Source organism: Cervus elaphus, chromosome 22 (genome assembly GCF_910594005.1).
Source record: "Cervus elaphus chromosome 22, mCerEla1.1, whole genome shotgun sequence".
NCBI classification, from domain to species: Eukaryota; Metazoa; Chordata; class Mammalia; order Artiodactyla; family Cervidae; genus Cervus; species Cervus elaphus.
This window is the reverse complement of record NC_057836.1, coordinates 15,493,439-15,508,768: the sequence shown is the minus strand read 5'-3', so window position 1 is coordinate 15,508,768 and position 15,330 is coordinate 15,493,439. Positions and strand designations below refer to the sequence as shown.

The 15,330-nt window shown below is 51.1% G+C and overlaps 1 protein-coding gene across 2 annotated transcripts in view; it reads left to right on the top strand.

The window, feature by feature from the left end:
• Positions 1 to 15,330, top strand: part of ANO2 (anoctamin 2) — a 336,156-nt gene that overhangs the window by 6,800 nt on the left and 314,026 nt on the right. The window contains exons 1-3 of one of the 2 annotated variants that reach the window (XM_043882142.1): positions 909 to 1,409; positions 5,558 to 5,742; positions 6,854 to 7,180. In XM_043882142.1, coding sequence (XP_043738077.1) covers positions 1,400 to 1,409; positions 5,558 to 5,742; positions 6,854 to 7,180 — 522 coding nt within the window. In that variant the 5' untranslated portion in view covers positions 909 to 1,399. Of the gene's footprint in view, positions 1 to 908; positions 1,410 to 5,557; positions 5,743 to 6,853; positions 7,181 to 15,330 lie in introns of those variants that run through there. The other variant, XM_043882141.1, reaches the window with a different exon arrangement.

Here is a 15,330-nt window from a genome sequence, read left to right as displayed (position 1 = left end):
TGGAAAATCCCATGGACAGAGGAGCCTGGCGGGCTACAGTCCATATGGTCGCAAAAGGTTGGACATGACTGAGCAACTGAGCGACTGAGCGCGGATGCACAATGGCTTGTAGCATGTAGAAAATTTAGTGGCTAATAGTCCATTTTGACCAATGACTTACAATCTCTTTTCCTCGCCCTTGTAAGAAAGGAATACAAGACTCTCCCATCAGGAGCAATTCTTATGCAAATGCCTGTCTGTTGTCACTTTCCTTCATCGTGAAGAACATCCTTTAGCATTTCTTTTTTTAACTAAAATTTTTCTTTTATTTTGGAGTGGAGTTATTTATAATGCTGCATTAGTTTCAGGTGAATAGCAGAGTGGTTTGGTTATACATGCACATACATCCATTCTTTTCATTCCTTAAAATGAGATTCTGCTGGTGACAAAACCTCTCAATTTTTTCACCCTCCCAAAGCTCCAAAATTCCACACCACAAAGCACAGAAGAGACGACTGACCAGAAATCCCTCTCTGCTCTTCTTTTCTGCATCTCAATTTTTTATCCAGTCTTTCCTTGAGCACCTGCTATGTGCCAGGCAGCAATGAGGGCCAAAGATGATATCCAGTCCCTACCTCTGAGTATCTCTCCCCACCTGGGGTGTGCAGGTATGAGGCAGTTGAGCTGTCTGTCAAGTTGGGGGAAGTTTGAACAAGGCTCTATAGTACGAGTAGGGATGGTGTCTCTGTGGGCTGAATTACTGCCTGTGTTAGCAAGCGTTAGTCATTCAGTCCTGTCCAACTCTTTGTGCCCCCATGGATTATAGCCCACCAGACTCCTCTGTCCATGGAATTCTCCAGGCAAGAATACTGGGGTGGGTTGCCATTTTCTCCTCCAGGGGATATTCCTGACCCAGGGATTGAACCTGGGTCTCCTGAATTGCAGACAGATTCTTTAACGTCTGAACCACCAGGGAAGCCCTAGTAAGTGAAGTTATTCATTGTTATCCACACTGATAGTGGAGGGCACCTTATGCTCAGCTAGTTGCTCTAATGAATAGACTAAAAAATAAGGACTAAAGCATAACAAGAGTGTACTGCTTGCTAAAGAGATAGGCCTGGATGGGTGAACAAGTTTGTAGGGTGACTCTTTTCCCAAAAGCTTTTCGGGGACTCAGGGTGATGGGGGCTCAGCCAACTTCATCTGTGACTTCCGAGGTGGCCCCGAGGGTTGCCATCCCAGTTATCAGAGAGCAGGGAAAGAGCACGCAGGAGCAGTCATGGAAGGTTTCGATGGGTCAGACCTAGAAATAGCACATAACACTCTGCTCGCATTCCTCTGGCTGGAATTCAGTCTCGTGGCCACATCAGGGAGGCTCGGGAATATGGTCTAGCTGTGTGTTCAGGCAGAAGCGGAGAGCATGGATTTTGGTAAGCAGCTTGCAGTCTCTTTCATGAAGTGAAGTGTTAGTTGCTCAGTCGTGTCCGACTCTTTGCGACCCCATGGACTGTAGCCCACCAGGCTCCTCTGTCCATGGAATTCTCCAGGCAAGAATACTGGAGTGGGTTGCCATTTCCTCCTCCAGGGGATCTTCCTGACCCAGGGATCGAACCCGGGTCTCCTCCATTGCAGGCGGATTCTTTACTGTCTGAGCAACAAGGGAAGCCCAAGTCTCTGTCATAGGGGCCTTTCAAAACTGGTAAGTTTCCTGTGATATAGTTCCCTTATTATATATTAAAGTTACAGATTTAGACCATTTGCCTCCCCAAGTAGACTCTGAGATCTTCAAGTTTCAGCAACCAGGGCAGGACAAAGTGTGTGGTATGTGGTTATTAAATGGTTCTGAATGTGTGAATGAATGAATGGTGAGCTGGGGTGATGGTAGCTAGCCAACAGATTCAAATGCTTCTTACCGTCTTTTTGTTTTTGAAGTATAGTTGATTTACAGTGTTGTGCTGGTTTAAGATGCACGGCAGGGTGATTCCGTTATGTGTATACACACCTGCTCTTCTTTGTATTCTTCTCTGTTATGGTTTATCACAGAATATTGGACATAGCTCCCTGAGCTCATAGTAGGACCATGTTATCTATTTTATATACAGCAGTATGCACCTGCTAATCCCAAACTGATAATTTATCCTTCCCCCACCCCGTTTCCCTTTTGGTAACCCTGAGTTTGTTCTCTGTGTCTGTGAGTCTGCTTCTATCCTCCTGACCCAGGGATCAAGCCCGTGTCTCTGTGTCCTTTTGCATTGCGGAGATTCTTTACCTACTGAGCCACCTGGGAAGTCCATTTTGTGGATAAGCTCATTTATCTGCTTTCTAAAGACTCTACATATAAGTGATATCACATGATATTTGTCTTTCTTTGTCTGATTTACTTCACTTAGTATGGTAATCTTTAGGTCCATCCGTGACGCTGCTAATGGCATTGTCTCATTCCTTCTTATGACTGGGTAATATTCCATTGCACATATACATATATACACGCATGCATGCTCAGTTGCTTCAGTCATATCTGGCTCTTTGTGACCCTTTGGACTGTAGCTCTCCAAACTCCTCTGTCCATGGGATTCTCCAGGCAAGAATACTGGAGTGGGTTGCCATGCCCTCCTCTAGGGGATCTTCCCAACCCAGGGATTGAACCTACGTCTTTTGCGTCTCCTGAATGGGCAGGTGGGTTTTTTACCACTGAGCCAGCTGGGAAGCATTACTCACTAGATCACTGGTTTATTATGAAAGGATAGGATACAACTCAGGAAGAGCCACATGAATGAGATGCAGAGGACAAGATACGTGGGAAGGACCTGGAATCCCATGCCCTCTGGATGTGTTGTTCTTCCCACATCTCTACTTGTTCATCAACCTGGAAGCTCAGTGAACTCCATCCTTTTGGGGGCTTCATTATGGGGGCATGACTGATTATAATACATCCTTTTGGGGCACTTCATTACACAGGCACAAATGATTAAGTTTCCAGCCACTAATGGTGACTAAGCTCAAGCTCCAGCCCCAAACCCTCCTAGGAGGGCAGGGGGAGGAAGGGGGAGGGGAGACTGAAAGGCCCACCCTATCATCACAAGGTTAGTTCCCCTAGCAACCAGGTCCCATTCTTAGGTTAGTGGGGAGCTTCCCGAAAGACACCTTGATTGCTCTCCACACTTAGGAAGTTCTGAGGGTCTTAGGAGCTCTATAGCAGGTACAGAACAAAGGCCAAGCTATCTGTTTTTACAATAAATCACAGTATCACACCCCCAGAGCCCAGGAGGGTGGCTAAGTCACAAACACCCAGGGATCTCCTATTTAAGGCCGTTTGTGCAAAGAGCCAAGTGAATGGTGTAAGAAGGGAAATAAAAATGGAGTCGGTATTGCCAAGAGAGCTCTGTGTGTGTGTGTTAGTCGCTCAGCTGTGTCCAACTCTTTGTGACCCCATGGACTGTAGCCTGCAAGGCTCTTCTGTCCATGGGATTCTCCAGGCAAGAATACTGTAGTGGGTTGTCATTTTCTCTCCAGGGAATCTTCCCCACCCAGGGATTGAACCTGCATTTCAGGGAGATTCTTTATTGTCTCAGCCACCAGGGAAGCCCAAGAGAGTCTCTAAAATGCCATTATTGCCTGGAATGTGTTTCTGGAGCTGGAACAGCTGAACTACACGCTGTTCTCTAATCACTGATTATGGGAGAAGGTGGGCATGAAAGCAGGGCTCCAGGCAGCGGTGATCCCTCTATCAGTGGAGGGAGTGGCCAGGGTGGCCAGTGGGGCCCTGGAGGCCAGCTTCAAATCCCTGTGGCTCCTTTACGTGATGGTGGCTCCCAGACAGTGGTGTGACTAAGGCTTTGGGCTGCCTCTTAATCTGAGCTACCTGGGTCACTCGTGTGAATTCATTCCTTGAATGCTGTCAAGGAAGGATGGACCTTGAGTGCGCATCTGCTGTATCACCTGTCCAGGTATTCATCAGGATGGTCTCTGGTTGTTTAGCCATACATGGAGGTTTTTAGGATGTGTTTAGATACACACCCTGGGGTGTACAGTCTTGCTCTCAGTTCTGATCTGGGCAGAAATGCACAAGGGGAGAGGGATGAGCAGGACTGGGGATGGAGGAAGGAAGCCCCTCCCCTGATATCCTAAACTGGAGGCCTCCATTGTCCCACCAGCATGCATGCCCACTCCTGCCCCTCAGTGTTCTGTCCCCTACCTTCCAGATGCTTCAAGACCCAGATTCAGGCTTATTATCTTTCCTGAAGCTACTTTGACTTTCCACCTTTCTGGTTCCCTCAATATAGACCAAAGTCCACAGTCTAGAAACAAATTATGGAATCTTTACTTGCTGACTGTAACTGTGTTTCTGCACATCATCAATATCTTCACAAAGTGATGATATTGATACATTTCTCAAGTGCAGGGACCCAAGTTTAAGTCCTCTAGAAACTGCCCAGCAGAGACCTGGGCACATGTACCGGGCTGCTCCTCAACCCAGTAACTGACCAGAAGCTCTAAGTGACTGGGAATAGCTGCCTTTGGTCCATTCATTCATTCCTTCATTCAGCAGGTGCTAAGTGCTAGGTTGTGGTTAGTCATTAACTCATCTGTTAAGTTTAACATTTAATGTTTAACTCCGTCCATCCGTTTAGTCTTTAAGTCGGACCATGGGGTCCGACTCTTGTGACCCCATAGGCTGTAGCCCACCAGGCTCCTCTGGCCATAGGATTTTCCAGGCAAGAATACTGGAGTAGGTTGTCATTCCCATCTCCAGGGGATCTTCCTGACCCAGGGAACGAGCCCAGGTATCCTGCACTGCAGGCAGATTCTTTACCAACTGAGCTACAGGCTGGATGTATAAGGTGTGATTTCTGCTCACACGAAGTTTAAAATGAAAAGAATAAGACCAACGATCATAACCACTTTTTATTTTTTTTGGTGTCAGCCCTGGTGCACTGAAGGGCTGCTCTGGGGTGTGGGGGGAGGGAGAGACAGGGCAGCTCTGAGGCCATGGTGGGGGCAGCAGGGGTGTGGAGACCCCTCAAGGGCCCCAGAGGTGGCCCTTGGGTCAGAGGTCACCCCTGCCCTGAGCCCACTTTTGGTCTGTAGGGCTCTCTTCTTCAGGGGTGTAGGGGCTGCCAGGGTGCCCCCTTCTCTTGCTGCCCTGGGAAGGACCCTAAAGACTAAACCTTTGGCGTTAATTCAGGGTGTCTCTCCAGCAGTGCCCCACCCACCCTGCCTCCAGGCAACTGCCCTCCTAGTGTCTGGGCACCAGAAGACATTATGACAGTCATCATCAGAGGGAGCTACTGCTGGTGGCTCTAGGCTGTGTGTGTGTGTGTGTGTGTGTGTGTGTGTGTGTGTGTGTGTGTGATGGGAACACCCCACCCCCTCCCCTATGGCCAATGTGAGCCTGGCTAGCTAAGCCTGTGAGGACTGGCTGGGGGTGGGGGTGCGGTGGGCAGCTGTGGGGAGGTGTGGTTATGTTCTTAGGGCTGCCCTGGGGTCCCAGGCTCAGCGCCTCAGCTGCTCTGGGTCCTGTATCCATGCTTTCCCATCCCCTGAAGCAGCTGTCCCTCTGTGTCCTTGTCTTTCACAGACATCCCCCTGCTCCCTGGCTCCCCACGCCGGCTGAGCCCGCGGACCGTGGTTAGAGGGGGTCAGGGCCCCAAACATGGACAGCAGTGCCTCCAGGTGCCGGGTCCCCCAGCCCAGCGTCTGCAGAGCAGTGTCCCCCAAGGGTCCGGCCAGGCGTCTGGCGGAGGGAGCCCTCCCAACAGCTCCGTGAGTACTGGGGCAGTGTGGATGGGCGGGCCTGTGGGGCGCCCTCCACTTGGGGGCACCCTCCACTTGGGGGCACAGGGGGTGTGTTGTGGGTTTGTGTGTGGGGGCGGGGTTTCTGTTAGGCTCCCTTCATCCCCTGTCTCTCCAAGACGGGATGGCATGCTGTCCCGATAGCACTGGGTCCCCTGGTCAGAGGAGGATGGGGAAGACAGAGGTGTAAGAGGCCCGGTGGCCCCGCCCATTGGCCTGCAGGCTCCCCGGCTCCCCTCTCTCAGGTCTGAGGAGCCAGGCCTCAGCTGGGGCGCCTCTGAGGCTCTCCCCTGTGCCTGGCGCTTCATCTGGTTGCCCAGGTGACCTCTCAGGTGGCTGCGGAGGCAGCTGGGTATCAAACCGGTAATAAACAGGGAAACACCCAAAGCGGGAGGCAGGTCCCTCCCCTGGCTCCACCTAGTTCTTTCTCCTCTTCTCAACCTCCCATCGCCTGGGGAGCAGACTGGAGTGGACCGCAGCCTCTCTGGCAGGGTCCTCGCCAGTGGCTGGGGAGGACGGAGGGCGGGTAGAGGAGGATGTGGCGCTGTGAGGCGCAGAGTGGACAGTGAATCCCCCGTGGGGTGGGAGTGGGGTGGGCCAGGCAGCTAGAAATCGGCCTTTGTTCCAATGGATCCAGAGAGCCTGCCGGTGAGTACGGCGTGTTTGCAGGCTGGCCTGCAGCTCTGCGAGGAGGTAGGGGTGTCGTGGTGCGTGTGGGGGGACCTGCGTGTCAGAGTGGGTAACGCAGGTGTGCACGGTGTGTGCCGGTGTAAGGCTGAGTGCCCGCCTGCGCGCGTGTGCTGGAATGGGGCTTGGTGTGCGGAGGGAGGCGGGCCGTGGGATGCGCGGGGTTCACGCTGAGTGTGCGTCTGTGTGCGTGAGCATGCGTGTGTGCCGCATCTGTCGGTCGGGGCTAGACCCAGGGCTGGGGTGGAAGAGTGGCAGCCGTGGCCGATGAACTCGGTGAGGGCCTGGCCTCCTCGTCCCCCTCCCGGGTCTCAGAGTGCCAGGTCAGCCTTCCGCGCCTCTCGCCTCTCCCTCACTGGATGTCGCCGCTCCGCATCCCCCTTTTTCCGGCCAGGTCATCAACAACTACTTGGAGGCCAGTGAGCCGGTGTCCTTGGAGGCCCGCGTGAGCCGCATGCACTTCCATGACAACCAGAGGAAGGTGGACTACGTGCTCGCCTACCACTACCGGAAACGTGGGGCGCACCCCGGCCACGGCTTCCCGGGCCACTCGCTGGCTATCGTCTCCAATGGCGAGACGGGCAAGGACCCCCAGGCGGGGGCTCCCGGTGACATCGAGCTGGGGCCGCTCGACGCCCTGGAGGAGGAGAGGAAGGAGCAGCGAGAGGAGTTTGAGCACAACCTGATGGAGGCCGGGCTGGAGCTGGAGAAGGACTTGGAGGTGAGGTTGGGCAGGTGGCTGAGGGTCTGGGGTGCGATGGCCGTGCTGGGCTGGGTTCCTGGCCATCGGGCCACGTGCAGGAAGCCTTTGGCTCTGTTCTGGCGTCTGGCATGCTGTTTTTCTTTCCTTCTGGTGGGCAAACCAGATTTTCTTGCTCAGGGACTTGAGAAAGCGTTCTGGGATCCCAGGTGCTGGTGGGGCCAGTGGTGCTGGTGGTGGGCACCCATCTGAAAGTTGGCTTAGAGATAAAGACGGAAGTTAGAGATAGAAGGCAAGGCACTTCTTCCTGACTTGCCATCCTGTGGCCTTTGTAATGTTTTCCTTGGAATGAAGACCTGATTGGCCTGTTGTGCTTTGGATTGAAGTTTCTGTCTAGGAGACTTACATTATTAAGAAAAGTCCTTGCCTGGGACTCCCAGGGAGTTGGTTATTTGGGAATGGAACATCAGACATATTTTATCAGCTTGTAAGCTATCTGTATTCTGACCTCTGACCAGATAAATCCATTTATCTACACGTTTATCTCTCCATCTGTCCGTCCATTCACCCATCCATACTTACATCCATCCATCCATTCATCCATCCTTCCATCCATTTCTTCACTCACTTCTCCATCCATTTCTTCATACCACACGATCCTTTAAAGATGGCTGGCCCTTGCCATCCCCTCCAAACTCACCTCCTACCCCTCCCACTCTCCGCTGCTGGCTCCAGCCCACTGGCCTTATCTCGGTTGTGTCTTCATCACTCTTACCTCAGGGCCTTTGCATGGATTGTCATCTCTGCTTTGGTCTCCCTTCCTCAGACCTGTGCATGTTCAGCCCCTCACTTCAGACCTCTGCTTGAATGTTACCTCCTTCAGACATCTTCCCTGACTATCTTAGATAAAGTACCCCCCCGGCCCCACCCCTATCATTCTGTACCTTGACCCTGCTTCACTTTTCATCATCATACTTAGCACCTGAAATAGCATGGTAGATTTATTTTTCATCTGTGCCCCTCCCAGCTCCATGAAGGCAGGGGTCTTGTTTGGTTCACTGCTGTATCTTGAGCACCTTGGACAGAGTCTGGCATATATAGGAACTTAACTAGCGCTAGTTGAATAAATGACTTCCTCAAGCCTCAGGTTCTTCATTTGCAAATAGACACTCTGCAGGATTGTAGTTTTACATGCCCCATTGTTAGACGGGCCAATGAAAACATCTAGCCCAGTGTCTGGTACACAGTAGATGCTCAATAAATATTCATGATTATAGAAAAGGGTGTCATGCTGAAGGATGGGCTGACATTCTCATCAGATACCTGTTTTGTAAGTTTCACATTAACTCCATCCCCAAAGGGAAGGGACATCCCCAGAGGTCATTCATCCATTTTGCTGTCCCCAGGCAGGATGGCGTGTGACCCGGCTCTGACCCTGGCTGTGCTGACCTGTGCTGCTTATCTACCCTTAAACCAGGAGCCCCTTCTAGCGTTTTTCTTTGCGCTAGTGGAGGGCCCGTGTGCTCTTTAAAGGCTGCTTTGGGGCTCCCCAGCTGTGGGGTGTGCTGACTTTCACCTTGGGAAACCCAGAACTTGCTTGGTGCCTCTGACTGGGGTCTGGTTGGAAGGTTTCTCGAGGCATGTTTTTTTTTTTTTTTCAATTATTTTTATTAGTTGGAGGCTAATTACTTCACAACATTGCAGTGGGTTTTGTCATACATTGACATGAATCAGCCATGGAGTTACATGTATTCATGTTTTGAGAGCTGGGCAAGGAGCTCTTGGCGTCACCGCTGTGGGAGGCTGTGCCTTCCCTGTGTGTCAGGGAGTCAGGGAGGCTCAGGCCGCAGAGGCCTGGGCCTTGTGCCCCTGCTGAGTTGGGAGACGGCAGCCTGTCCCAGAGGTGGACTCTGGAGTCTGAACACAGATGTCTACATCCCAGGCCAGGCATCTGTCAGCCTCACGACCTTGGGCAAGTGGCTTGATCCTTTGGAATCCCAGTTTCTTTGTCTGTAAAAAGGGAATAACAATACAGTCTTCACTGGGTTTTGATGAAGAAGAAACCTGACAACTAGAAGTATCTGAAGGTGTAACAAGTCAGTGTTAACTGCTCTTGTTATTATTGAGAGTTGCCAGATTTAACAAATAAAGATTCAAGATACCTAGTTAAATTTGAATTCAGATTAAAAACAAATAATTTTTTTTTTTTTTTAGCAGAAGTGTGTCCCATGCAGTATTGAGGATATTTGTTGTGTCTAATTGCTAAGTTATGTCTGACTCTTTTGCGATCCCATGGACTGCCAGGCTCCTCTGTCCATAGGATTTCCCAGGCAAGAATACCCGAGTGGATTGCCATTTCTTTCTCAGGGGATCTGCCTGACCCAGGGATTGAGCCTGTGTCTCCGGCACTGGCAGGCAGGTTCTTCGCCACTGAGCCACCGGGCAAGCCCCTTTAGGGACATACTTTACTCAAATTTTATTTGTGGCTAATCTGAAATTCAAATGTAACTGCACTGCTTCTAGTGGGCTGCCATCTTTGCTGCCCCCCAGCATGTTTTATTTTGATTGCTATTGGATTTTGTGAGCCTCAGCTGGGAATTAGGAGGGCCCAGAGCTAGCTCTTAGGACTGACGAGTGTTTGGTGGGGGCTGCTCGGGGCTCCCCTGCTGTGGGCGTGCTGACCTTCCCCTTTGGAAACCCAGAGCTCGCTTGGTGCCTTTGATTGGAGTCAGGGGAGTGTGTCCTGGACTGTTGTCCCTGCTGTGTACTCGCCAAGATTGCTTCCCTCCTGGCCCCTTACCCTGGCTTCAGGTCTAGTTAACTCTTCTTTCTCGGGGCCTTTCCAAGCTACTCAGCCTCCCCCAAGTCCCTTCTGTCATCAGAGCCTCTACCACTCATGTAGCCATCCTGACCTACTCTCTCGCAGTGTTTTGCTTTATTTTTTCCCCCCTCCTTCTCTTTTCCAAAGTTATGCGTTTGGGTACCACTGATGCAGAGTTGAGTTCATCACAGTTCTCAGTCATGGCGCATTATTATCATTGGTGTGCAAAGGTCCTTCTTGTGATTTATTTATTTATATAGAGATAAATCCTGGAGTCGATGGTCTTAACATTGACACTCAGACTCACAAGAGACAGGGGTTCCTGCCATAACTGCCATTGGAGGAGGGGGTACCCTGGTCTTGAGCCCCTGATCCTCTGAGTAGCCTGATTCTAGACGCTGAGAGGAGGGAGGAATTTTCCTGAGACCTCACAGGTGTGTGTATGGGTTTGGGGTACCACCACTGCCTTTTTGCCCTTGCTGGGAACAGGGATTGTTGTTGTTGTTACGTTGCTAAGTTGTGTCCTACTCTTTGTGACCCCCTGGACTGCAGCACTTCCCTGTCCTTCACCATCTTCCCTGTCCTTCACCATCTCACGGAATTTGCTCAAGCTCATGTTCATTGAGTCGGTGATGCCATCCAACCATCTCATCCTCTGTCGCCCCCTTCTCCTCCAGCCCTCAATCTTTCCCAGTATCAGGATCTTTTCCAGTGAGTCAGCTCTTTGCATCAGGTGGTCAAAGTATTGAAGCTGAAGCTTCAGCATCAGTCCTTCCAATGAATATTCAGGGTTGATTTCCTTTGGGATTGACTGGTTGGATCTCCTTGCTCCCTTGGGGACGGGGGAGGGGCTTTCATGTCAACCTCCCTGATTGCAGTCCTGCATCAGGCCTGGGGGCTTGGCCCTGGAACCCAAGGCCTGCAGCCACCTTGGTGCCTGTGCTCCTTGTGATTTCTTTTAGGCCCCTTACCCTTCCCTGTTCACTGCCTGCTGCCCCCAAAGGCCGTCATTCCAATGCTTGATGTTTTTGGGAAACGTATCGTGTTGCTTTTGCTTTGTGCATTTTTTTTTCTTTAAAAAAAGACAGTATTGCTTAGGACAGCTTTTTAAAAATTTATTTGTATTGGAGTATAATTGCTCTACAATTTTGTGTTAGTTTCTGCTATACACAAAGTAAATCAGCTATGCATATACCTATGTTCTCTCTTTTTTGAATTTCCTTTCCATTTAGGTCACCATAGAGCATTGGGTAGAGTTCCCTGTGCTGTACTTTAGGTTCTCATCAGTCATATATTTTATAACTAGTGTCAATAGCATATGAAAGAGTCTTACATTTTCTCAAAAATTGGACAGAGAGGTCCCCATCCCACATACTAGTTTCCTCTATTATTGATACGGTACATTTATCACAGTTAATGAGCCGCTATTGATACCTTTCATTAACTCAAATCCCTTCTCTGTTCAGAGTCCCCTGGTTTTTACCTTCCCCCTTTTTGTCCTCCAGGATCCCAGCCCAGATCCCACATTGTATTTACTGTCATATCTCCTTAGGCTCACCACCCTGTTTGTGGTGACAGTTTCTCTGAACTGTACGCATTTTTAATTTACATAGTGGTGCTCTGTCTTAAACCCATTCTGTTCCCTTCCTTTTTGTCTCAGCACTGTATTTTTCAGACCATTCATTAGTGTTGTTGTTGTTTAGTTTCCAGGTCGTGTTGACTCTTTGTGACCCCACAGACTGCAGCACACCAGGCTCCTTTGTCTTCCACCATCTCCCAGAGTTTGCTCAAGCTCATGTCCCCTGAGTCGGTGATGCCATCCAAACATCTCATCCTCTGTCACCCCCTTCTCCTCCTGCCTTCAGTCTTTGCCAGCATCAGGGTCTTTTCCAGTGCGTTAGCTCTTTGCATCAGGTGGCAAAGTATTCCCCGGTGCACATGTGTCTAATTCCTTTTTTCTAACAGATGAGCGCTTGTTTACCTAGTCACTCCGCTAATGATAATGGGCACCCAGGTTGTCACCCAACAAGGCTGTGAGTGAATTGTCACCTCCTTCAGGGCTCATGTCCCATGCTCTTCTCCACCCCTTCCCCTCACCCCTAGGTCAAGTTGGTGCTAAACCCTGGTTAGAGGTGGAGACCATGAGGGTCTGAACAACCTTCTGGAGGCTTGTTGGGGTCTGAACTGCTCTCTGGGTCAGGATGCCCAGCCTCTGGGCGTGAGCAGCAGCTTGGAACTGGTCCCTCATGGGGCAGGGACACTGCCCTGCTGCACCTGGTGGCTGTTTGGAGAGCAGGTGCAGCGGCCCCGCCTTCTAGACTGTCAGCCCTCTCCTGGGCTGGATGGCCTCTTAGGCTCTAGCTTCACTTTGAGTTTAAGGCAAATGGAGAGGAAGTGAGTTTCCTATTGGAGACCTATGAAAAATATGCACTTAGCCTTACAAATCAGAAGAACTTTGTGACCACCAAACTCTAATGGATTGAGTATCGTGGACTTCTTTTCAACTCTAATTGATATCTGGGCGTGCTTCAGACCGAGGAGAACTAGTGTGTCCCTTGTTTGGCGTTTCACCTTTCATTTTGTGTAGATATTGTCATGTATTGACAAGGTCCACATTTGTATTTTAAAGACTATTTAGTATTTATTGGACGACTAAGCCATGGTTCACTTTATATTTTCTTATGTTTGGCCATTTGATTAGAATTTCATCTAAAGACCTTGCTGGAGATGCCTCTGGGTGACAGAGACCCCTGCAGCCTCACTGCCAGTTCCAGTAAATGTGGACTCCCCTTTGGAGTCAAGCATCAAAATCACTGCATTTGAGTGGGAGGTGAATGAATGCAAGCAGTTAAGGGACTACCCAGCCTTGAGCCCCCAGACTCAGAGCGGATGGGCTGAACAGGCCTCCCCTGACCCCCCACCTCCTCCTGTGCTCCCCCAGACCTCCTGCCCTGACCCAGGGAGCCAGAGGAACAGAGGCAGAGACTTGGATGCTTGGGTGGCACCAAGGGGCATCTAAGTGGTGGCTGAGCCCAGAGCCAGGACAGCATACGATGCCCTTGATGAGCCTGGAGGGCATGTTTACACAGCAGTGCAAAAACTTTCTCCCAAACTGCAGGCCCTGGAATTCCAGCAGGCATGCCCCAAACTTCATCTCTGTGGGCAGTGGATCTTCCCAACTGGGAATGGAGAAGGTGCATGGACAGGGAGACCAGGTGCCCCCTTGCTCGGTGCTGGCTTTCCTGGGATTAGGACACCCCTTAGGACCTCTCGCAGAAGCTGCCTTTGCACCGCGTGGTCTGACTTCTCTAGCAGGTCTACAGGCTGCTTTTGGCAGTGTCAGGCATGGGGGGGGCGCAGAGTGCCAACCCGGAAGCCCTGGAGGCTCACAGGTTCACTCAGGAGGCAGAGCCCTTCTCTCTGACCTGCTATCGGGTGGGAACCCAGGAATAACCAAGCTCCTCTGTCTCTACGGAGAAGAGATCACCTCCCATCAAGACAAAGGATGTCTCTGACATCCGACTCTTCGCCCTGTGGCCCTGACGCCTGACAGTTCAACCCAGATTATTGTGCTGAGTCAAAAGGAGTTGTCTAGGGGACCTCTGGGGTACGGGACGTGGGGACCTCCCAGTGGGGCTCATTTAGGGGAGAAGCTGGCAGGCTGGGAAAATCAAATGCTGCCTCACTCTCTTCAAACTGGAGGCTGCTGTTTCTTGACCTAGCCTCTGTCATTATCCCTTTCTTGCACGAAAAATCTGCTTGCAATGCAGGAGACTGCCTGCAATGCTTGAGACCTGGGTTTGATCCCTGGGTCAGGAAGATCCCCTGGAGAAGGAAATGGCAACCCACTCCAGTATTCTTGGCTGGGAATTCTCATGGACAGAGGAGCCTGGCAGGCTACACAGTTCATTGGGTTGCAAGAGTTGCACACGACTTAGTGACTAAACTACCAGCTTTTTCGTGAAGAGTTTTTATACATCTGATTAAATAACTGATGGGAACCCTTGTCCTCCTAGGCTTTTGGACAGTGGTGGGGCAACATTGTGAAATTGCTGTCTTTCTCCTTATGTGGTATCCGTCCACAGCCCTGCAGATGAGACCCTCAGACCTGAGGGTTTTCTTCTCTCTTACCTGTATCATTTTGCTTTGCTGGGAGAAATGGGGTGTAGGAGATTCCCTGATTCTCAGGAAAACCTTGCCGCTTGCTTTTCTAGGGTGACCTGGAGGTCTTCCTGTCCACCGCTCTGCCTCCAGGCCCCAGGCAGGTTGTTGGGCACTGGCCTGAGGGAGTGGTGTATTTCTGTGGGGTGGGGGTCCCTGCATCCTTATCGACACCATTGTGAGATTAGTCTGTTTCCTTCTCAGGAATAGAATAGGAGTTTGCATTCTTAAGAAGGCCTATGAGGGAGAGCAGGGAAGATATGAATGTGGTATTTAATGACACTCCAGTCCATTCCATTTCTTGGTGATGCTGTCGTGTTCTCATGGGTGTGGGTAGTGGTCCCGTGGCTGTTGATTTGCTCTAATGACTGGGGAAAATGCACTGATTTCCCCCTGGCTTTGGGATGTGTTCCTGTTCCACTCACCCCACCCTGAAGCAACATACCAGAGCCCAGGGCGTCTCACCTGCCTCTTTCCTGCCCCAAGGGAGCTTCAGGAAACACAACAGCCCGAGCAGCCCTTGCCCGCTGGGACCACACAGCTGAGCGCAGCAGGGCAGGCCTGGGTGGACTGGATCTCCGGGGGGAAGTACCCCAAGCAGCCTGGGGGCGGGGATTTAGAGAGAAGCAAGGAGAGCAAGTCAAGTCCCCCAAACGTGGGTGAACATCAATTTCCTTTTTCAGAGTTTGTAATTAAAAACTAACATTCATGAACAGAGACTGCTTGGGTAAGTCACTCCAGCTGTCAAGATGCCCCAAAGGGAAACAGAGGCCAGAGGAAACCCACCAGGCTCCGTCTCTGGCTCCATCTCTGGCTGCCTCTCTCCTGCATCTCCTTCAGCAGACACTGCCGATGCGGTGTCATGTCCTGAGCTGGAGCTGATGCCACGAGGGCCTCTGGTCTAGTAGGGGAAGCGGCCCTGACCACAGAGAATCACAGGATCAGGCCTGAATGTGCAGTTACAGAATAGGGAGAGAGTGCTGGGAGCATAAACAGTGGTCTGGTGATGGGAGAAGCCCGCCTGGAAGCTCTAGATGGAATCGCCTCCCTTCTCCTCACTCCCGGATGCTCGGGGCCCAGCACTCCTGAGTGGGCTATGTCTTCGACTCTCATCAGATCTCCAGTGGGCATTCACCCCCCTGCAAGCTGCAGCGTTGGGGAGGACAGTGCAAGTTTAGACATGGGTGTT